The 23139-nt window shown below is 37.8% G+C and overlaps 1 protein-coding gene across 1 annotated transcript in view; it reads right to left on the bottom strand.

The window, feature by feature from the left end:
- Positions 1 to 23139, bottom strand: part of ube2kb (ubiquitin-conjugating enzyme E2Kb (UBC1 homolog, yeast)) — a 101136-nt gene that overhangs the window by 8227 nt on the left and 69770 nt on the right. Inside the window, exons 3-6 of the mRNA XM_072567815.1 lie at positions 21288 to 21346; positions 18050 to 18132; positions 7914 to 8013; positions 5095 to 5223 (exon numbers count right to left, since the gene is read on the bottom strand). Of these exons, the coding sequence (XP_072423916.1) occupies positions 5095 to 5223; positions 7914 to 8013; positions 18050 to 18132; positions 21288 to 21346 (371 nt within the window). The remainder of the gene's footprint in view (positions 1 to 5094; positions 5224 to 7913; positions 8014 to 18049; positions 18133 to 21287; positions 21347 to 23139) is intronic.

Raw genomic sequence — 23139 nt, 5'->3', positions numbered from 1 at the left:
GCGTACACAGAACAGAGCTCACTCTCCAGCACATCGTCCCATTCAGACGTGACAAAGTTCACTGACTCATCCAGGTTCAGTTTTGAAACAGACGAGGATTTAAGTGTGATATCGTAAATAATACAGATAAAGGAAAATGCCATGTCCTGTGCTATATTTAAGACATGGTGCTGGAAACAGGAAAGGATTACCTGCAGAGGACAGTGTTGACAGCCTTCAGGAAACACTGAATTGTGCGATAAACTGGCCCTGGCCCTGCCTGGCAGAAGTAAGGAGGGGGATGTAATTAAGGCACAGCATTTGGGTTTACGGGAAGTAGAAGAGATACCAGATACTCCAGTTAGTGAAACATAGGAATCAGGTGATAATCAACTACTGTTAAATCAGCTTTGGCATTCAGAGGAAAAGAAACTAAAGGGAAGAGAGAGCAGAGAAAATAAAGGAAAGTGGAAATGAAAAGAATGGACATGAGAAAACTAGAAGAACTGTGAAAGAGAAAGCAAAGGGAATATGAACATAAAATTAAAATTTTGCAGCTGCAACAGTGTCAGATGCTGATGCAGGCCCTAATCGGAGTTATAAATTTCAAGTCCAACAAGAAAATGTTTCAGTTTGCACAGGGCTTTCCAAACTTTGAGAGAAAGGATATGAAGGTAGTCTTCTGTAATTTGAGACAATGGCAAGACAAATTAATTGAGTAAATTGGAGTTGACAACGGTCAAGCAGAGTAAGTTGACAGGTAAAGCACAGGAAGTTTACACTTCAGACATTTTCAAGATTAGGATGCTACACAAAAAAAAACTACATTAGCGAGTAAGTAGTGCCCAAGGCACATAAGCAAAGGTTCTGAAATTTAAGATAACAACACAGGCAAACCTATACAGAATTCACAGCATTAAGCAATTAACTGTGACAAGCAGATGCAAGCATTAAAAGGTGAAACTCTTAGTGAGACAATTCTTTGAGGAATTTAAACTCACTCCTTTCCTAATACAAACATGAAGAGGATCAAAGAGTTGCAACTGCTAGACTGGCAGCAATAGACTGGCTGACAAAAATGAGCTAATCCATAATCTGTACCATTTTTCCAACACCCTCAAATTCAAGAGGGAAATAAAATAGGAGTCTGAAAGGAAGGGAAGTAGTGAGCACACAGAATGGATGGCTGAGAATGCCTCAAGGTCTCCACCACATATCAGAAGCAAAAGTACAGAGGGTGGAGATGTAAATAGGAAGCTGAAGTATTTCCATTCTAAGGCGGCGGGACAGATACATTCAGAATACTGGAAGTTGCAGGGGAAATCCACAGAATTTTACTTGAATTTGTAAAAAAAAAGTCCAAAAAAGAAACTCAAGGAGAAAAAAAAGGACCAATGATCAGATTACGGCTTTAACTATAACTAAGAGACTTGAGGTAAACACAGCTTGTGTAGATATGCGTAGGAAGATAACTTGAGAATATAAAAGAGGTTTTGTCTCAGAAAAGATAACACCTTTTTCTTCAAATGAAACATTCGAGCCCATAACTATACTAAGGGATACAAAGGCTACTCCATCTCATTTACTGGAGAGGATTTAGTTTTTTTTCTCCACAGAGTTCATTGAAAGCAAACGTATGGGCTATTTGGATAGGTGGAGACAATAACCTGGTTCTATTGTACAAAGTCCAATTAGAGTTTGATTTTTGTCTAGACTAGTGGTAGTTGAGGTGGTGAAGACATTACCTGTGGACAGAGTTGATTTATTTCTCACCAAATGATTTAGGACTGCAAGTTAAAGCTTTATTAAAAGTCATAAAAAGTCTTATGGAAACTGAAGGAAACAAACAGTTGTAAGAATGGGTTCCAGGTATTTTTCCATCATATGCAGTGATCAGAGCAATAGCTAAACAAAGTCCATCAGCAGAGATCATAATAATACAGCAACAAATATTAGTGTAACTGAAACTCTATTTAAGAGTGAGGATAATTCAAAGCATGCTTTTGGCAATATCTTTGATTATTGAGGCTCAAGAAGCAGATCCAGAGTTAAATACATTAACACATCCAGCTTTCAAAGAAGCTGAGGCTAAAGGAGTTTCAGAGCTATTGTATTAGAAATGGAGTTCTGATAGAGAAGTTGGACACCCTCACAGACCTGTAGATGAAGACGGGATGGCTGTTCATCAAGCAGTGATATCACACTTGTATCATAACAATAATACTGCAAGTAGTACATTAAATTCTCATGGCAACACTTGGAGGAATGCAGAAAACATAGACACTGATAAACAAAATAATTTAACATGGCCAAGACTTCATAAAGTCAGTGCTGTTCTATAAAACATGGCTTACATGACAGGTGGTAGGAAAGCTTTAAAACGTAATTAAATCAGCACCTTTGACACCATACTAGTTTTTGAAGAATTGTTCAGACTGGTATTAGTAGATTGTGTAGGATCATTAAAGAAAACAAAAGCAGGACATCAGAACATCCTTACAATTATTGATATAACAACCCAGTTCCCAGAAGCTAATCATTTAACGACAAATATAGTTAGGGTATTCATGGACATGTTAACTAACTATTTTCACACTCCATTAACTTCAAATTGAGAAACTTAGAACCCTGATGAACCTTCCACTGACTAACCTTTTCAGAGGAATTTGGGCATAAAAACAATTCAAGTCAACTGGATATCATCTACAAACATCTGGGGGGGGGGGGGAGGGGAGCTTTGGAGAAATACTTTCAAAACCATGATTGAGGCATTCTGTCATGAATACCCGCAAAGATTGGGACAAAGTATTACATTTCTTATTATTGACTACTAGAGATCCTCCAAATCAATCTACTGGTTTTATTCCATTTGAATTTAAAAGATTAGAGGTCTATGAAACTGATTAAAGAGGAGTTCTTAAAATATAGAAGGTAGGATCCTCAGTATTGGTTTACATAGCTGTTTCTAGAAAGATTCACAGGAGCACGTAGGATAGCACAAGAACATTCGAAATTTTGACAAGTGAAAATGAAAGAATGGGTAGATAAATATTCAGCAACTAGAATTTTTCAAGTGGAGGACAAAGTATTGGTATTATTGCCTTTGCAAGGTGAACCTCAAAACAAAATTCAGTGATCTATGCAAAGCAGTTAGGAGGGTTAGTAAAGCAACTTTTCATAAATACTTGATTGAGGGGAAGAATAATCAGTAATGTCACAAACATACTGAACATTAAATCATTCATTCACTCATTAAAAAATATTGTAAGGACAAGGGGGAACAAATGTGTCAGGTGGTCAGACTAGTGGAAGTTGACAGAGACAGTAAGAGTGAGGTGGAATGCGAAATAGACAGTTCTCAAAGCAAACCTCCCACAATTTGACTAATTAACAGAAATACTAGGACAATTAGGCACTGTCCGCATTTAAAAAGGACGGACAATGGAAGTATAAGATAACCCAAATGTACTATATTAGCTATTCATGATGTGGACTTGGAAGAGTCAGGACTGTCAAAATAGCAAACTTGTTGGTTAAAGCCAGAAAAATAAGCTCAAGTGGAAACAGAGACAAATTGGAAATCCACTGATGGATCAATGAGATTCTGTATAGATTGATAAATAGTGTCATAAAGACAGATTTCTACTCACTTCCAGTTAGAAAACTCCACTGACAGAATTGGCAGCATTCATTTCTAAGACTAATTTATTAAAGTGCCAATAACATGAATGGCTAAAGAAATATCAGTTTTTGTTACATGAAATGGATAACATCATTGCTGAGTGATGTCATCTGAATTAAAAAAAGCACTTCAGCTACATTCTACAGGCTTATGAATTAAGTTGTAGCTGAGATTCAAAATGGCATACTCTTATTTAGATGATGTTGAGGTGTATAGTAACGTACAGACAGAACACGAGACAAGTAGGACACTTGCTTGAACAATTACAGCTGGCTGGCTTAGTAATAAATTTAACCAAAAGTGTACTTGTGAAAGCAAGAGTTTATTACCTAGGGCAGATCGTAGGACAAGGAGAGGTGTTGCTTGACAAGTGTCGACAATGAAGTAAAGGCTCTCATAGAACATTCCATTCCTAACACTAACAATTGAGATGTTAGGGGCAGGCTTGCCTGCCATTCTCACGCATCTTCCGTATTGCTGTGACAGAATTTTGAAGTGTCTAGCTATTAAAGGCCAATAAGTAGTGGGTTAGAATAGTGTTGTGTGCAAATGAAAGAGATATGCATCAATATTTCACTTCAGGAGTGGAGGTGAAGCGGAGCTGAAAATATTGAAGAGGTAGAAGAAAGCAAAATTAGTAATCTTTACAATCTGGCATTGAAATTCAGTTCACACAATCTAGATCATGAATTACTGGTTCACATAGAGTAGCAAGCAGGGCAGAGCCACTCAACAGCAGCACGACACAATTAAGATAATTTATGGTTCAACAGAAATAAAATACTGATGACAGATGCTCAAACCCTGGAGGTGGAGGAACAAGAAGAGTGGTCATTTGAGAGCTGCAATGATAACTCATTAGTAGAAATTGAACCAGGACTCAGATGGGATTTAATACATGAACAAGATAGTTGCAGATGTTTTTTTAAATTTGGTTTTCAGTACATCCTCCTCCTAGGACAGGAATATGCAACCCATGTATTTGCTCAACAGACTTTGCACATACTTAACTGAAGTCTGTCCTTACATTTGGATGGGATGTTAAACTGACTTTGCACCATTTATTCAGATGGGTGTTCTGATCCATTGGTTTTATTCAAAGAAGCCAGGAGTTCCCTATTGTCTTGACCAATATTACTCCCTAAACCATTTCCTAAACAAAAAGATTAACTGATCTTTTATTTCATTACTGTCTGTGGGACAGCAGTGATATAATGTGGTTACAATTTTATCTGTAAGACATAGTAAATTCCATTCTAAATGCACTGTCAAGCAACTTGAAAAAATTCAATATGTTGAGGAACCATTTGTGGCAAACTAAAAATTCAGAGACTACTACAATCGTGATTGTGTTTAAATTTTGCACTTCTGACTTAAATTTTATGAACAAGCACTTACTGCATTTGCTAAATAAAATTACTTTAAGTACTCACTTTATCAAAGCCCATAGCACACAGTTTGTCTACCTTTCTAGTGTACTCGGGGCTAGGAACAGGTGCTCCAGCATATACGTGCGCCCAGAGTCGGGCTGTCTGTTTAAACATCTCTGGATTTTGTTTGTACTGCAAACAGAATATATTGCATAAATATATTGCACACGTAGAGGCTTTAAGAAAATTACATTAGTTTGTTGTGATGAATTAAATATTTTAAAAAGGAAACAAATTTCAACATGAAAAAACAAATTGATACAAATGTACTTTAAAAATGCACACAAGCGGTTTCATAAAATTTAAGATAGAGAAAGCAACAGATGGTGCTTTCAGGGGCCAGACCATCCATCCCTTCAGCCTCTGAAAACATGGTAAGATGGGGTAAGGTAAAAAAAATAAGTTACCAAAACAAATTACATAATTTCTGTTAACTTAATCCTAGTATTCATTCTAATGATTAATTATAAATTCCAAGAGGGTTATCAGCCCTCCATCTTTAGTCAAAAAAAAAATGAAAATTTCTCTGTTAAATTTTTAAAAATGAAAGTGGCAAAATTTAACACCTTTGAAGATTAAAGACTAGAAATAACTTCACAGCACAGCCTGCAAATTTAGTGACAGATTAATGTCTTATCCAAAAGATACATATCAATCATTTGTCTTCTCAGGTGGATGTAAAGGATCAATAAGTACTTTTAATGAGGAAAACAGCAGTGTCCTGGCCTATACTTTATCTCTGAAACAACAGAAATGAAACAGATGGTCTGGTCATTTAGTTACAAATCACAAGTCACCAGGTTATAGTCGAACAGGTTTATTTGAAAGTACAAGTTTTTGGAGCGCTGCACCTTTGTCAGGTAGCTAGTGGATCTAGTGAATCCTGCCCCACGAGCTACTTGATGAAGGAGCAGTGCTTTGAAAGCTTGTACCTTCAAATAAATCCGTCTGTCAGTAACCTGTGATTTGTAACTTCATCCACTCCAGTCCAACACTGGCATGGGCACTTCCACATGCTGGTCATTTATCACACTGATGACATTCACGGGGTTTGCTGTCTGTAAACTGGCTGCCACATATCCTGCACAACAAAACAATGGTTGGGTCTAAGACACTACTGTGAGAAATTCCTGCAGAGATGTCAAAAAAAATTGAGGCGGGGGGGGATTTTGGGATGCCCCAATATCATGAAAGGTGATATATTGTGAGGCATTTCTTTCTTATTGGCAATTATTTATTCACAGTTAAAATATAATGCATCTACAATGGTATTATTACTGCGATAAGATAGCTAATGACATTCTTCGGTGAAATCAATTTGATTATTTTAACGTCTTTTTGTTACAACAAATAGGAATACAAGCAATGTATTTTTTCCTTGCTCTCTATCAAAGGCAATGTTCAGTATCGAGAAACAGAAGCAGTCTTTGAGTGATCTGCATTGGGTATTCTCCAAATCAGAGTATGATTAACAGATGGTGATAGGAAGGAGGGGAAAAAGGAATAATTAAGAATTATGCTCAATTATGGCCTCAGATCCACAATTTACAGAATGAGCGCTCTTGGATTGTAATCCAAAAGAAATATTGGTTAATTTCACCCACCACCTTCTCTTAATCTGAACAATAAAGAGCAGATGCAACAAGCCTACTGCTGCTACATTTTTAGCTCAATCAGGGCTCCTGATTCACATAGGTTAATGTTACTTCAGAGTATATTTAAGGAGGAATTTCAAATTCCTGAACAATTATCTGTATGCTGCATTTATTTTCATATTCCTTTTATAAACAGTGTGTTTTTTTTAATCACTTGATGCTTACAAGCAAATTCATGACAGTTTAAATGTCATATAAAACTTTTAATTTTCATTGTTTTAATGGTGAAAAAAATGAAAACCTAGACTAATAAATTACTGTTACAGTAATGTCTCTTCTGCAAGGACTTCTTAAAGGCCATTTTGGTGTGGTATATTAACGCTATTTTCATTCAAATTCAATGTAAATTAAAATATCAACTATTTAAAATGAATAAGCATTAACCCAATTTCTCATAGGATGTTAATAATTTGAGCACTGCTGGAAGGCCGGCAGTGGTTATTGAAGCTTCCCATTTTGGCTCATTAAAACATTTCTCATAAATACCAAAGTATGAGGGGGGAGAAAGAAAAAGAGAGAAAAGGCCACTTTGACAAAGGGTCAGTTAGACTTGAAATGTCAGTTCTTTTCTCTCCTTACAGATGCTGCCAAACCCGCTGAGATTTTCCAGCATTTTCTCTTTAGGTTTCAGATTCCAGCATCCGCAGTAATTTACTTTTATGAAAAAGAGAAGTGCCCGTCGCCTGATTAGCAAATGGGGTCAGTTATAGGAAAATACACCTGTTAAATAATGATGGACAGTTAAAGGCCAAGCTTTATTTTAATTTAAAACAGGCAGGTTGACTTGAATTATTGAAGGCATTGCCCTATTTTGTTAGCCTGAGACAGGCACAGCATGTACATACTGCATAAAGTGCAATGTTGTACAATTTTATGTTAGGAAAATAAAGAGCAATTTGAACAATCGCACAATTCGTTCTAACTAAATTGTTTGCAACAGCAATCTGTAAACGTTTTTAAACTCTGCAAGTTTTCAGATGGTCTTATGGTCACCCCCCTGCCACCGAAGAATATACTTATGTGCCACATAGCAGTACTGCCAGGAAATTCTGTTCTGATAAATTATCCATATTATTTGCACTTTTGAAAAATAAATATATATATTGATCATAAACCCAAGTATATATCTTTCTACATCAGGCTTGCAGCTGCCAATCCTATTCTAACCTGTTGTGCCACGACTGCATCTTGTGGATCATCTGGTTCTGCTGCTGCCAGTAAGGCTTGTAATGATAATAAAACTGTCCTTAACGTCATTGCAGCAGCCCTAAAAAGAAAATTGAACAAAGTCAGTCTCCAAGCAGAGTACAAAATTCCAGAAAGTTCACATTCTATAGATAACCCTTCTTTGTACAATCACTTCAACATAATACAAATTTCTTTTTAAATTGTGAAAAGCAAGAAGGGCAACATTAAACAACACTGCTTCCTGGCCTTCTCTGAGTGGATGAAAATGGAGAACCAAAGGTTGAGAATAGATTATTTATCTACAGTGTAGAGAATATGGTACTCTAATGTGACCTAGAATGAGCAAGAATTAACAAGGTGCTCAGACAATAACATGATTGTTATTGAGACACTACTGGCCGAATGGAAAACCATAAGTTGGTGAAGATACTGTTTGCACAACTGATTGTAAAATCTCATACAAGGTGTAATTCATCTCTGACGATATCTGAACTTGCAGTCAACTTCAAGTAGGGGTTTCTGCTTGGAGGAAGGGGAAGCTAAAACGCGGGTGCTGGAGATCCAAGAACAGTCACTGGACTCGAAATGTCAACTATTTATCTCTTCACATTAAACTCAATCCAGTCCGCATCGGTCATAGTTAATAGCATACGACTCTCAGCCAACACTGCATTAAATTATTTCTAGTGAGTTACAAAGGAATATGGCTACTATAAAAACTGTATGTCAGTTAGCAACTTTGTATAGGTTTTTAGTATAAATAATTTTGTTTATTCATGGGATGTGATGCATCAGCATCACTGGCTGGACTAGCTTTTTACTGCTCATTCCTCGTGGTCCTCCAAGGTGGTGGTGCCTTCAAGCTGCCACCTTGAACTACTGCAGTTTGTTTGTGATAGGGACTGCCAAGATTTTAATCAGCAGTACTGAAGTAATGGTGATATATTTCCAAGTCAGGATAGTTAGTGGCTTGCAGGTAGTGATGTTCACATATTTGTTGCTCTTGTCTTTCTCGAAGATAGCTGTTGCTAGTTTAAGGTTTGGTTGAAGGATTACTTCAGTAATTGGTGATTACTTCAGTGCTTTTAAAGATGGTGTACACTACTTCGTGTCAACGATGGAGGGATTAAATGTTTGACAATGTCTGTCAATCAACCAGGCTACTTTGTTCTGGATGGTGTCAAGCTTCATGGTTGTTGAAGCTTATTCATCCAGGCAAGTGGAGAATATTCCATCACACTCCTGACTGTGCCTTGTAGATGGTGGATAGGCTTTGGGGAGTCAGAAGTTGATTTACTCGCTGCTGGATTCCTAGTCTCTGACCTTCTTTTCTAACTACAATATTTGTATAGTTAGTCTAGTTCAGTTGATAGAGAGGAAACACAGTGATGGCAATGTTAAGGGGTGAAATAGCAATTGCCTGGCACCTGTGTGGCATAAATGTTACTTGCCACTTATGAGTCTAAACTTGAACATTGCTGCATTTCAATCTGAATCACTTCAGATCTGAGAAGTCACAAATGGTGCTGAACAATGCACAATCAGCTAACATCCCAACATCTGACCTCAGTGGAGGTAAGGCCGTTGTCATTCGTAAGTAAGTGACAACTGAAAGCAACGTTGACAACACTTTCCAACATTTACTGGTGACGGGCCAGTAATTGGCCAAATTGACCATGTCCTGCTGTGTGCATACAGGACAACTTGTTAGGAGGATGCAAGTGACATTGCTTTACTGGAACAGCTTGGCAAGATGGCACAAGTTTTGCAGAATAATCCTTCACCACTGTTGTCAGAATATGCACCTAACACTGCCTTAAAAATGCTTCATATCCTTGACTACCTTCTGAGGTAGAGAGTTTCAAAATCTCACAACTCAAAATAAATTCTCATCTGTCTTGAGGAAACTCCTAGTTTTAAAACAATGCCCCCAAACTCTGTACTCACCCACAGCATCAACATCCCTGCCAAATCCATTTTATCAAGATCATTCAGGATCTTATAGACTTCAATCAAGTCACTCCTCCCATTTTTAAAATCCAGTGGAAAAAACCCAAACTGTGCAATCTTTCCTCATAAGATGACCCATTTATTCAGGATATCAATGTAGTTATTCTCTTCTGAACCATCCCAATGCATTTGCATCTTTCCTCAAATATGATAAACTGCATAGCATTTCAAATGTAGTTTCACCAATGCCTCGTATAACTGAATGAAAACAACTTTGCATTTACATTCATTTCTTCTCATTGTAAAGAATGGCATTCCACTAGCTTTTTTGATTACATGCCATGCCTATAATTCACACACTAGAATACTTAAATTCCTGGGGTATTTTCCCTAGATTGTCAAAGGCTAAAGGGTGACCTTACAGAGGTTTATAAAATCATGAGTGGCATGGATAGGGTAAATTGACATGGTCTTTTCCCTGGGGTTAGTGTGTCCAGAACTAGAGCGCATAGGATTAGGGGGAAAGAGGAGAAAGATTTAAAAAGGGACCTGAGGGGCAACATTTTCACACAGGGGATGGTGTGTGCATGGAATGAGCTGCCAGAGGGAGTGGTGGAGGCTGATGCAATTACAACATTTAAAAAGGCATCTGGATGGGTACATGAATATAAAGAGTTGAGAGAGATATGGGCCAAGTGCTGGCAAATGGGACTCTATTAACTTAGGATATCTGGTTGACATGGACACGTCCAACTGAATTCATGCTGTACGTCTCCATGACTTAGTTTTTAATAAGGGTTTACGGCATTGGAATAGAACGAGGAATTAACAATTCAATGAATTAAAAAAGGGTAGAGAATATTGAGCTGCTGCCTAACATTAAGCTGCCCAGTGACAGAGAGACAAAGACTGAATATCCAGGAAGTCTAGAGTATGAAGTCTAAAACGCTAAATCGAGTAAGACGATTGGCCGGAAAACTGCTGGAAGCTGAGTGTTTGGGAAAAGATATATGTTTGCTCTGAAGGTGATTAAATATCACTAAGAAGAAAGCTCCAGAAAATAATTAAATCCCAGCTAAGCAAGAGTCTTTGGTGTGTAGGCAGGGATGACTTTTGACTAATGTTGGTGGATCTAAACATGGTTGTTGAGGTAAAAAGGTGGAATCTTTCATTCATATTTGTAATAAGACTGCTTCAAATGCTCTTGTACGGCATTTGTGTAGTCTTTTTTTGGATAAGGAATATTCATCCCTTATTTAAAAAGGTATATTAGTCACATACATTCACAAGAGATTCTAATCTCCAAAGTAAATAGAAAAAAACCTTAGGATCTATCAAACCTGGTCCCATTCTGAGATCTGACTTCTTCAGTATTACCATCAGCTGAGAATATAACACAAGTATGGTGACCAGAATTGGGCACAGTACAGTCGGTTCTGCTATAACATAGTAGTTCCATTCTTGTGCAATCCAGTGATAAAAGAAAATCGTGTAATAGCAGCACCATTGAAACTAATGGGGCCAGAATCATGTTGGAATCAATACACACTTTGAAAGTTCACACTTTAGGAAGTGCCCCCAATTCGTCAATAGCATTATTGAAAATTTGTGTTAACGAAACGTGCATTAACAAAACATGCATTCTAGTGGAACAACTTGGACTGTAAAGTTGTTGGTGAAGATTGATGAAGCTCAACATCGCAACAGCTTTACTATCTAATCGCTCAAAATGTTCTGCCATCTTCAAGGATCTATTCACATTGATCTCAAGATCCCACTGTCCCTACAGATCTTTAGAACTGTACTAATTGTTATGCCTTCTTCCTAATCTTTCTGCCAAAATGTTAATTACCACTCTATTTGCATATTCACTCTATACTTTTCCTTTTTATTTCACCTTAATTTATTGCGCTTGGTCCACTTCTCACTCAAAGAAATCGAGCTGAAAACAAATATGGATTCTCACAAACAGAAAATATAAGAAAATTATTAGAAGGATGTGGAGAAAGAAAAGGTTTATGCTGACTGGCTCCTTTATGTAGTGTTCCTTTTCAAGATTTCGTCACCATTACAGATGTTCTATCCTGCAGTTTATATACCACAATTCTAACCGTGCAAAGGTGCAAAAACTTGAAAGTAAAATGCACAAATCATTAACAAGAACTTATGAGTGCCCTGAAATTACTTATGTCTGTAAAATACTTCGTAACTAACTTCAGTATTTCTAATTTAAAGCACCTAATGTTTTTGACAATAACATTTTTTTACAAAATCACAAGAGCACCGAAATTTTTAAAATATGAATTATGCTAAAAGTGATCAACATCATATAAAATGTGGAATTCCAACAACCACAGATGCCTGCTTGACCTTTGATGCAAAATAATTCATATCCAAGTTGTAACATAAGTAGATGAATTAACAGCACAAATCATTGTGAATGAGTATGATGTAGTAGGCATCACTGAAACATAGTTGCAGGGGGTTCAGGACTGGCAATTCAAACATTCAAGGATTTACAACTTATCAAAAAGACAGGGAGGTGGACAGAGGGGGTGGGGATGCCTTGTTAGTTAAGAATGAAATTAAATCTATGGCACTGAATGACATAGGGTCAGATGATGTGGAGTCTGTGTGGTTGGAGTTTAGGAACCACCAAAGGGAAAAAAACCAGAATGGGAGTTATGTACAGATCTCCCAGCAGCAGTCAGGACCAGGGGCGCAAGATGTACCAGTAAATAAATAGGGCATGTCAGAAAGGCAAGGTAACGGTGATCATGGGGGACTTCAACATACAAATGGACTGGCTGAAAAATGTTGCTGGTGGATCTAAAGAAAGGGAATTCATGGAATGCTTACAGGATGGCTTTTTGGAACAGCTTGTGATGGAGTTCACAAGGGAGCAGGCTATTCTGGACTTAGGGCAATGCAATGAGCCAGACTTTATATAAGACCTTAAAGTAAGGGAACTTTGGAGGCAGCGATCATAATCTGGTAGAGTTCAGTCTGCAGTTTGAAAGAGAGAAGGCAAAATTGAATGTAATGTTGTTACAGTTAAATAAAGGTAATTTCAGGGGCATGAGAGAGGAACTGACGAAAATCAACTGGAAGCAGAGCCGAGTGGGGAAGACAGGAGAGCAACAATGGCAGGAGTTTCTGGGTGTAATCGAGGACACAGTACAGAGGTTCATCTCAAAGAAAAGAAATTTTGTGGGGGGGGGTTGGGAAGAGAGAGAGAGAGAGACACACACACACACACACACAAAGGAAGTCAGGAAATGTTTCATAGAAAAAAAAGAGGAAGCCTATAAAGTGGCCAAGAGCACTGGGAAATCAGAAAACTGGGAAGACTAAAAAACAGAGGGTAACAAAGAGAGAAATAAGGAAGGAGAGGATCAAATATCAAGGTAAACTAGCCAGTAATATTAGAAATGATAGTAAAAGTTTCTTTCAATACATAAGAAACAAATGAGAGGCAAAAGTAGAAATTGGGCCGCTCCAGGAAGACTCGTGATGGGAGGTAAGGAAATAGCTGAAGAACGTAATAAATACTTTGTGTCAGTCTTCACAGTGGAAGATAGGAGTAATATCCCAACAGTTAAGGAGAGTCAAGGGCCAGAACCGAGTACGGTAGCCATTACAAAATAGGAAGTGCGAGAAAAGCTAAAAGGTCTAAAAATTGATAAATCTCCTGGTCTGGATGGGTTACATCCTAGAGTCCTGAGGGAGGTGGCTGAAGAAATAGCGGACGCGTTGGTTGTAATCTTTCAAAAATCACTGGAGTCAGGGAAGGTCCCAGATGATTGAAAAATCACCATTGTAACCCCCTTGTTCATGTAAGAATCAAGATAAAAAATGGATTAGCCTATAATTTGTTGTAGGTAGCCTATAATTGCTTGTAGGTAAAAAATCCTAGAATCTATTGTTAAGGATGAGATTGCTAAACTCTTGGAAGTGCAGGGTCAGATCAGAACAAGTCAGCATGGATTTAGTAAGGGGAGGTCATGCCTGACAAACCTGTTAGAGTTATTTGAAGAGGTAATAAGTAGGTTAGACCAGGACGTTATCCACCGAGTTTTCCAAAAGGCTTTTGATAAGGTTCCTCACGGGAGGCTGCTGAGTAAGGTGAGGGCCCATGGTGTTTGAGGAGAGCTCCTGGCATGGATTGAGGATTGGCTGTCTGGCAGAAGGCAGAGAGTTGGGATAAAAGGTTATTTTTCAGAATGGCAGCTAGTGACAAGTGGTGTCTCGCAGGATTCAGTGTTGGGGCCGCAACTGTTCACTTTATATATTAATGATCTGGATGAAGGGATTGGGGGCATTCTGGTGAAGGTCGCTGATTATAGGAAGTTAGGCGGACAGGCAGACAGTTCTGAGGAGGTGGGGAGGCTGCAGAAAGATTTAGACAGTTTAGGAGAGTGGTCCAAGAAATGGCTAATGAAATTCAACGTGAGCAAATGCAAGGTCTTGCACTTTGGAAAAAAGAATACAGACATGGACTATTTTCTAAACTGTGAGAAAATTCATAAAGCCAAAGTACAAAAGCATCTGGGAGTGCTAGCCCAAGATTCTCTAAAGGATGACTTGCAGGTTGAGTCTGTGGTTAAGAAAGCAAATGTAATATTGTCATTTATCTCAAGATGGTTGGAATGTAAAAGCAGCGATGTGCTACTGAGACTTCATAAAGCTGTAGTTAGGCCCCATTTAGAATACAGTGTTCAATTTTGGGCCCCACAACTCAGGAAGGACATACTGGCACTGCAGTGTATCCAGTGGAGATTCACATAGATGATCCCTGGAATGGTAGGTCTAAACATAAGATGAACAGCTGAGCATCCTGGGATTGTATTTATTAGCATTTAGAAGTTTGAGCGGAGATCTAATAGAAACTTACAAAATAATGATTTGGAGATGCCGGTGTTGGACTTGGGTGTACAAAGTTAAAAATCACAACACCAGGTTATAGTCCAACAGGCTTAATCGGAAGCACACTAGCTTTCGGAGCGACACTCCATCAGGTGATTGTGGAGGGCTCGATCGTAACACAGAATTGCTATAAATCGATCGAGCCCGCCACAATCACCTGATGAAGGAGCGTCGCTCCGAAAGCTAGTGTGCTTCCAATTAAGCCTGTTGGACTATAACCTGGTGTTGTGTGATTTTTAACTTTACAAAATAATGCACGGCTAAGAAAAGGTGGACACTGGGAATTTGTTTCAGTTAGGTGGGGATACTAGGACCCATGGACACAGCCTTAGAATTAGAGGGGGTCAATTTAGAATGGAAAAGAGTGGTAGGCCTGTGGAATTCATTGCCATGGAGTGCAGTGGAGGCTGGGATGTTAAATATCTTCAAGGCAGAGACTGACAAACTCTTCATCTTGCAAGCAATTAAGGGCTATGGGGAGAGTGCGGATAAGTGGCATTGAAATGCCCATCAGCCAGGATTGAATGGTGGAGTGGACACAATGGGCCAAATGGCCTTACTTCCACTCCTATATCTTATGGTCTTATAAATGTGAAGTTCTGGTGCAGCCAAACCAAGGTGTAGAAAGAGGTGCTGTGAAGGGTTAGTCTTACAGTACATATATAGAATGCAACTGCAGTGTAGTGTCAAGAAGATATAAAAGAAAAAGTAGCATGCTTTGTGAACCACTTGATCAATTTACAAACTCAGACAATGCAGGCATGAATTCCTGGAAACAAAGTTTGTAATTACCCAGGAGAGGAAGGGCATTTATCTCAACAACAGAATGAAAGCAGAACTTTCTGCTGAGCCAGAGTTCCATCCAGTCCATAGGAACTACATATTAAATAAAATTGCAACTATTGGTTTTGGATTAGTAGCTAGAGTACAAATGCAACATAGAACAAATTCTATCCAGTTAGAAACACTAAGCCAACTACTTCTAATAGTATCTAGATCAGCACAAACATCACAATAGAAGTCAAAGTCCATGGGCAGCAAAATTGGCACGCAGAATATTCTACACAATTATTATGCACTTTGTTCTATGCAGCAATGGTCACACGGCAACAGCACAGTAGAAAGTTACAATTCTATTGCAGCAATATTGCTAAAGAACTGCAATTATTGTTAATTCACAGACTTTTAATTACCAAAAGGAGGCAGTAAAAAACATAATAAGCAGCTATTTGGCATAAAGGCCTTAAAATTAGGCAGAAATTTACTTGAAAACTCCAGGAATAAGGCATGTGGCACTAGAGAAGCTTGGGTTGTTCTCCATTGAGCAGGGAAGGTTAAAGAGCAGCTTAACAGATTTGTTCAAACTTACGGAAGGTTTTGCCAAAGTGGATAGGGAGAAACTATTTTCACTAGCATGAGGGGTAATTAGAAGAAATGAATTTAAAACAAATGGGAAAAATTAAAATATAGTTGGGCACAAACAATTCCCTTCTAATACATACAGCCAGTTATTAGGATCAGAAATGTGCTAAATGAAAATAAAGATTCAATCATAGTTTTCAAGGGCTGAAAAAGAAAGATATGGAACTAATTGAGTAAGGTCTTTCAAAAGGATCAACACAGACATAACAGGTCTGTCAGAATGACATAACAGTGAACTATGCAGACAAATCAATGACCACACCACATATTTTCCCTTAATATGTTTTAATGCAAATGTGCATTTGAACTTTTTACTTTGATATAGAGTCAGAGACATACAGCATGGAAATAGACCATTCAGTCCAACTGGTCCACGTCGATCAGACATCCTAATTTGACCTAGTCCTATTTGCCAGCATTTGGCTTGTATCCCTCTAAAACCCTTCCTAATCATATATCCATTCAGATGACTTTTAACTGTTGTAATTGGACCTTTTCCTCTGGCAGCTCATTCCAAACACACATCACTGCGTGAAAAAATTGCCACTCAGGTTCTTTTTAAATCTTTCCCTTCTCACCTCAAACCTATGTCCTCTCCTTTTGGACTCCCCCACCTTGGGTAAAAGATCTTGGCTATCCATGCTCCCCTGATTTTACAAACCTCTACAGCGTCTGATGCTCCAGGGGAAAAAAAAAGCCCCAGCATATTCAGCCTCTCCCTCTAACCCAAACACTCCAGTCCTAGCAACATCCATGTAAATTTTTTCTGCACTCTTTCAAATTTAACAACATCCTTCCTGTAGAAGAGTGACCAAAATTGTATGCAGTATTCTAAAATTGGCCTCACCATTGTCCTGCATAGGTGCAACATGACATGTCAGCTTGTATAATCAATGCTCTAACCAATGAAGGAAAGCATGCCAAACGCCTTCTTCACCACCCTGTCTACCGCTGACTCCAATTTCAATGAACTATGCACCTGCACCCCTAGGTCACTTTGTATGACTGGATCCTTCATACTATTCATCTGTAAACAAATCATACAAAACGTCTGATCAAATTTAATGTAATTCATTAATGTAAGAATAAAATGATACCAAGTTCTTACTTAATACTGCAGTTGTCTCTCTGAAAAATACAACTTATTAACATTAAGCAAATCAGATTTTCCTATTCAAACATAAATTGTTTCAGCAGAAAACAGACAAAATATTATATCCCGCAAGTAGAAATACATTCTTCTGTATTTTGTGAATTTCTGTATTTGAAATTTAAATAACTTTTAAAACCATAAAAGAAATATGCAACCTCTTTCTAATTTTATGTTGGCTTATGACAGTCCAGCTTGCTAGCCCTCCTGGTCAAACTTCACATTCACCACACTAACTTTGAGCTTCGCACTCAGCCAACATCCCACTCACTGCTTCCTTCTCCAAAATCTCAACACAAACAAGAGCTCAGGAGATGAACAATGAAAGAGTGGAAAAGCAGATTTAGAACATGAGCAGTTTCAAGGTGCAGATTTTTGGAGTAAGCAGCAAGATGGAGCTAGGGTCAGGGCAGCAAATCCGAAATGGAGCTGGTTAAGTCACATGACTATCCATCAGACTTGGTGCAATAAAATGTCAAAACAAAATGCCCTCAGTCAATGCAAATACCAACCCCTTTAACAGCTTAAAACAGGGAAACTTAAACAGTTACTTATTGTACAGTTCCCTAAAATAGGGATCATAATGTTGCAAATGCAATTCAAGATTAATCTTTTTAAAAATTAGAGATTGGAAGCAATGCAAAACTGAAAGGTACAGGGAACTCACCACTGATCTTTCAAAATATCCAAACAAATAGCTCCTGTTACTGAACTAATATTTGGATGCCAGATTTTTGTAATAAACCGAACCTGAAAGATAGAACCATTTTCATTAACATTTTAATAGATAATTGAAAATAAAAGATTCCCGTTGTGTCATGAATAATGTGAAAAATTTGCCTGAATACAAAATGAAGAATTGTAAATGCGGCAAGTTAATATCCAATTTCTGCAGTGGAAGAGATGGATTCCTCCAGTGTTTGCAAATATATTTTTAAAACTACGCCATTTTTATTAAATAGTCTATATTGCAAAGTTTTAAGGTTTTCAAGAAGTTCATCAAGTTCTTGAATCTTCAATTGTTGTTTAGATTGGGCGAAAACTGTTACAACAGATTAGTTCAGAATGTTAAATACACAGAGTATTCTAAACACCCTCTACAATCTGTATGAGATAACATCTCAATGATTCTCAAATTAAATTGGCAAAAGTTTGAGGTAAATCAACTGGACTTTCGATTACCAAAATAGTCTGTACTTTGACCGATATTTTGGACACGAATGAACTCCATTCCCGAAATTCAAAGATGATTTATCGATTTTCCTGCAAGCTCCAGAATCCTGACACTGGAACCAAATGATGTCTCGAGCCCACAGATATTCACAGCAAGATCAATGCACAATCGCCTGATTGGCCACCTCCACTTCTACTGCATGCACAGTGGGGCAGTTCCACTGTCTTAGCAGCTGCATTGGTGAGGAGGGTGCACTCTCAAACTCAAGCTGGGATAACTGTTTGGGATGGAGGGGAATTCCCCCCTCCCCACCACCAAAGGATTAGATGTGGCCTTTAATTGTAGGCTTTAGCCCTGTCTTGTCAGTGAGACACATTATACCTTGAAGTTTTGGAGGCTGAAGTAAAGAGGCGAAACATTTTCCATGGCTCAGGACTGGTGTTAAAGTTCTATAAAACCCGCAAATTCATCCCAAATCCACCCCAATGAGCAGCCTGATCCCAGCCCAACACCCAGTTTTCTGTTGGTGGTAATACATCAGATTGTTGTCCCAAAATGGCTCTCTCTATCATGGTGGTGGTGGAAATCCAAGAACATATTTCATACATTCAATTTCATACTAGTCCACAGGGATTAATTTTAGAAAACAAAACATGTTTGTTTCAGGTAAGTTCCAAAGGACCATATGGCTGCTCTCTCATTATGGAGACACAACTAGTGGAGTGTTTAACCCAAGATCACCAAGCCTCTGGTGGGGGGCAAGAGTGAGAAGTGAGGGCCTTCATGGTAGCCGCAGCTAGTGTGGGATGAACTCATGTTGCTGCCATCACTTTACGCTGCAAGTCAGCCATCCATTATAACGAGCATAAAAAAAAACTTGTGACGCAGAATTTACTTTTGCTGATTACTAATTAATGCATGAAGACCAAATTTTTGACTGGTCAACTCAGCAGCATTCAAGTCCAACCCAGCAGCCTGCTTAACTTATGCCAAAATGGACATCTTAGTCACTATCAAACCAAATGATTTTGCTAACTCAATAATATGATAGTCATTCTACTTATGGACAACAGCTAAGATATCTTCTAATTAGCTGGAAATACTGACTGTTTGGAAAAAAAATCAACTTGGCTGTTGAAACATGCTATGTCATTCCACCAGAGCAGGACGGACATGAACTTCTGGCCTAGAGATAAGGAGACTACACTGTCACAAAACTCAAATACAGATTCTACAATTGCTGTAACAAAACCCTGATTTGGATCAAATTTCAAATTCTAAACAAAACACTAAAGTGAGGAATCCTGAACTTGCAAGTGCATTCAATTATTTTAAACCCCAAAATATAAAGCAACATTGCCCATTCAAAACACTCCTAATCTTCAGGATCACGTTGATTTTTCTGTCAGAATAAAGGTAATGACAGTAACAAACTAATAGAGAAAATAAGCATTTTTTAAAAAGGTCAAACACTGAAATACTCTTGTATTCTCACAAAGTGGACATGGGATAAATAGGCATGGCTAATTCTTCAATTCAAAATTTACAGACTACACTATATACATTTCATGGGTTATTCCCATGCACTAAATGCTGGACTCAAGGCTTTGGAAAACACCATTGGATACACAGAATACATGGTACACACTAAGAGATCTTCCTTCATATCTTTTACAACTACCTCCAAGATACAAATTCACTTCCTCATAATAAGCAGACTGAACATCCATCTACAAGATTATGATCACACTTCTTTAATGCACTTAAGAGTTTTCCATCACAAAACTAGATTATATCCTCTCAAATGATTTCCAGCATGTCATAAAACATTTTGCCACCAAGACAACGGACAGCAGAGTGAATATGAAACAAAAGAAAAGCAGGTTCAGAAATTTGTCGAAATAAAATGGTGCTACCCCAGTAACAGAAAAAAAGTGCAATACAATTTGAACAATAAAAAAAAAGAATGACTACCATACATTTAGCAACTTTTCTAAATCAGGATATTTAAAAACACTTTACAATCAACGAAGTATTTTGTTTAACGCCCAAAAAACAACAGCTAATTTGAAGACTACAAGAACCCAAACGACAATGAAATAAATATTCAAATAAGGTGTTTTAGCAATGCTAGTTTTACCAAACTTTGCAGGGACTAATTTTGACCAAGGCTCTAGTGCTCATTTTCAAATAATGAAACAGTCCTTTTACATCCATTTGAGGCAATAAGAACGATTAAGGTTCGCACATGGTTTACTGCCCCAACGTAGAGACAGCACTAAAAAAAACACCCCACTTTAGTGCTGAAATAAAAGATCACCCTGGAATATGTGTTCAAGTCTCAGCACAGGAGTTCAACCCACAATCTTTTGACTCAAGGTGAAAATACTATCACTAAGCCAAGGGAGGTACCAATGAGAAAAGGTGTGCACCAAATGAGGTTCAACAACTCTTTATAGCTATTTTTAATAAAAGGGAAGGTTTTAAAACAAGGTACTGCCATGAAGGCTTCTCAAACTTTTACAAAACTACAAGATTTGTTTGAAAAGGTTCAAACATCGACAGCGTTTAACGGATAGCTACAATAGTTCAAAACGCTTTCATTTAAATTTTAGCTGGTAACAAATATCATGCTGAGTGTCACTCATTCCTAATTTTAATATTGCCAATAAATTTAGTTGTCATTGTCTGTTATTTTATCCAGAAACACATGTATACAGACACGTCTCACCTTTGGAGGATTAAATGGATATGTTTCTGGAATTTTAATTTCTAGTTGATAACGCCCTCCTGCATAAATACAAAGCAGATACATTAGAAAGTCATTTAACAGTAATTTGCATTGCGTTTGAAATATATCTTACAATTAAATAAATACAGGGTTTTATACTGCAAATTTTTCCTTAATTTAAATACTACTGGCTGTGATCATACAATTCCAAGCACTGCACATAATATAATTTACTCAAATCAATAATTAACCAGAATGTCAGAGAAGCAAATAACTGGAAAAAAAAAGGTCATTCAACTTGCCAAATACCTTCCTTCAAATAAGCAAATGTTACCTTTGGGAGAAATGGAGTGACCCAGATAATAATAATTTAAGGGCATTTTGATACTCAACTTTATTCCCACCTCTTTTCCCAGAAGATTCAATGATAAACAAGATCTGAACTCTTCAGAATGTTATTCCTTTTAACTTTTCAATTTTCAATCATTTTCTACCTGTCCTCATGTATTGCTTAAAGGGTCTTTGAGTGCTTCTGAGTTTTAGCAACTCCTTTTACATTTTTACTTTGGTTAAATTCAGATAAGATGGTAAAATTGTTATCATTTAATAATAAGAATACTGGACAAACCAGATCTTTGTTAGGATTTGGATTGATAGACCATAATCACAAACAAAACATATGGAAGAACTAAAAGAAAACAAGCAGAAGGATTGCAGGGTTAAACTGATACATAAAACTTTTACAATAAAAACTTCAAATAAACAAAAATAATTACTAAATTGGCACATTGAACAAGGTAATGATTCAAAATCTATTAGAGTACACACAACCTAGACTCAACACTAAGATTAATAAGGCAAATTTTGAGTTAGCAGACAAACCGCTGTTGAATGCCCTCACTTTAAATGACACGCAGCCGAGACGACATCCCTCTCAGACACTAGTGATACTGTTGTCCACAAAATCTCATTAGAGCAAAGAATTCAAGTACTTCATTTCCGAAGACCTGGATTCAGAATTCCTCAAAAGTCTCTCCAACCTAATAGTACAATCTCTCCTGACAGAAAGAGAGCTCCCAGAACTCCGAAAGTTGTTCCAAAACATCTAATTACTAGCATACTTGTATCAAACATTAGCTACACTGAACCGCCACGGAATTTCCCCAAGCTCCATTGTAGAGTGAGGGCTTCTGTTAATCCACTCTCAGCTCCCTGAACTAGCAATGATTCTCAGGGCTTCTTTTGAGCTTCAGCCTAATGCCACAGTCCAGATCAATCACTCCCTGGGACTTCTATTGAACCTCGACTGCCTTCAAACATCAGCACCTTCGCTTCAGCATTTTCCCAGCTCTAAACTGCAACTAACTTTGCAGTTTCTGTCCAAGGGAAAATATATACAGTTACAACATTTAAATGACATTTGGATAAGTAAGAGCAAAAAAAATGTTTGGAGGGATATGTGCCAAACCACAAGCAAGTGAGTTCAGCTTAGTTCAGGATTATGGTCAGCATGGACTGGTTGGACCGAAAGGTCTGTTTCTGTGTTGAAGAATTTGATGACTCAAATAAACATGCCCACTTCTAACAGAAACAACTGAGTTATACCCCTTTCCGTTACAGTGACCTGCTCTGGACATTTCTAACATTACCTTTAATGCTTACTGAATGCTTTTAAGTTAACTTGGCTAAACTGTCTCTGGGCTTCCAGGACAGCGAGCTTTGCAGATCGATGTGGAACCGCTTCCCACTGATAAAGCTCCATCAACTTTGATTCCAGATATAATTCCAAATTTACAGTGATAATTAAAGATCAGATTATCCAAATCTGAAACTATGTAAAGTTTCAGAAACT

The sequence above is a fragment of the Chiloscyllium punctatum genome, chromosome 1 (genome assembly GCF_047496795.1).
Source record: "Chiloscyllium punctatum isolate Juve2018m chromosome 1, sChiPun1.3, whole genome shotgun sequence".
NCBI lineage: Eukaryota > Metazoa > Chordata > Chondrichthyes > Orectolobiformes > Hemiscylliidae > Chiloscyllium > Chiloscyllium punctatum.
This window is presented reverse-complemented; position numbering and strand designations above follow the sequence as displayed.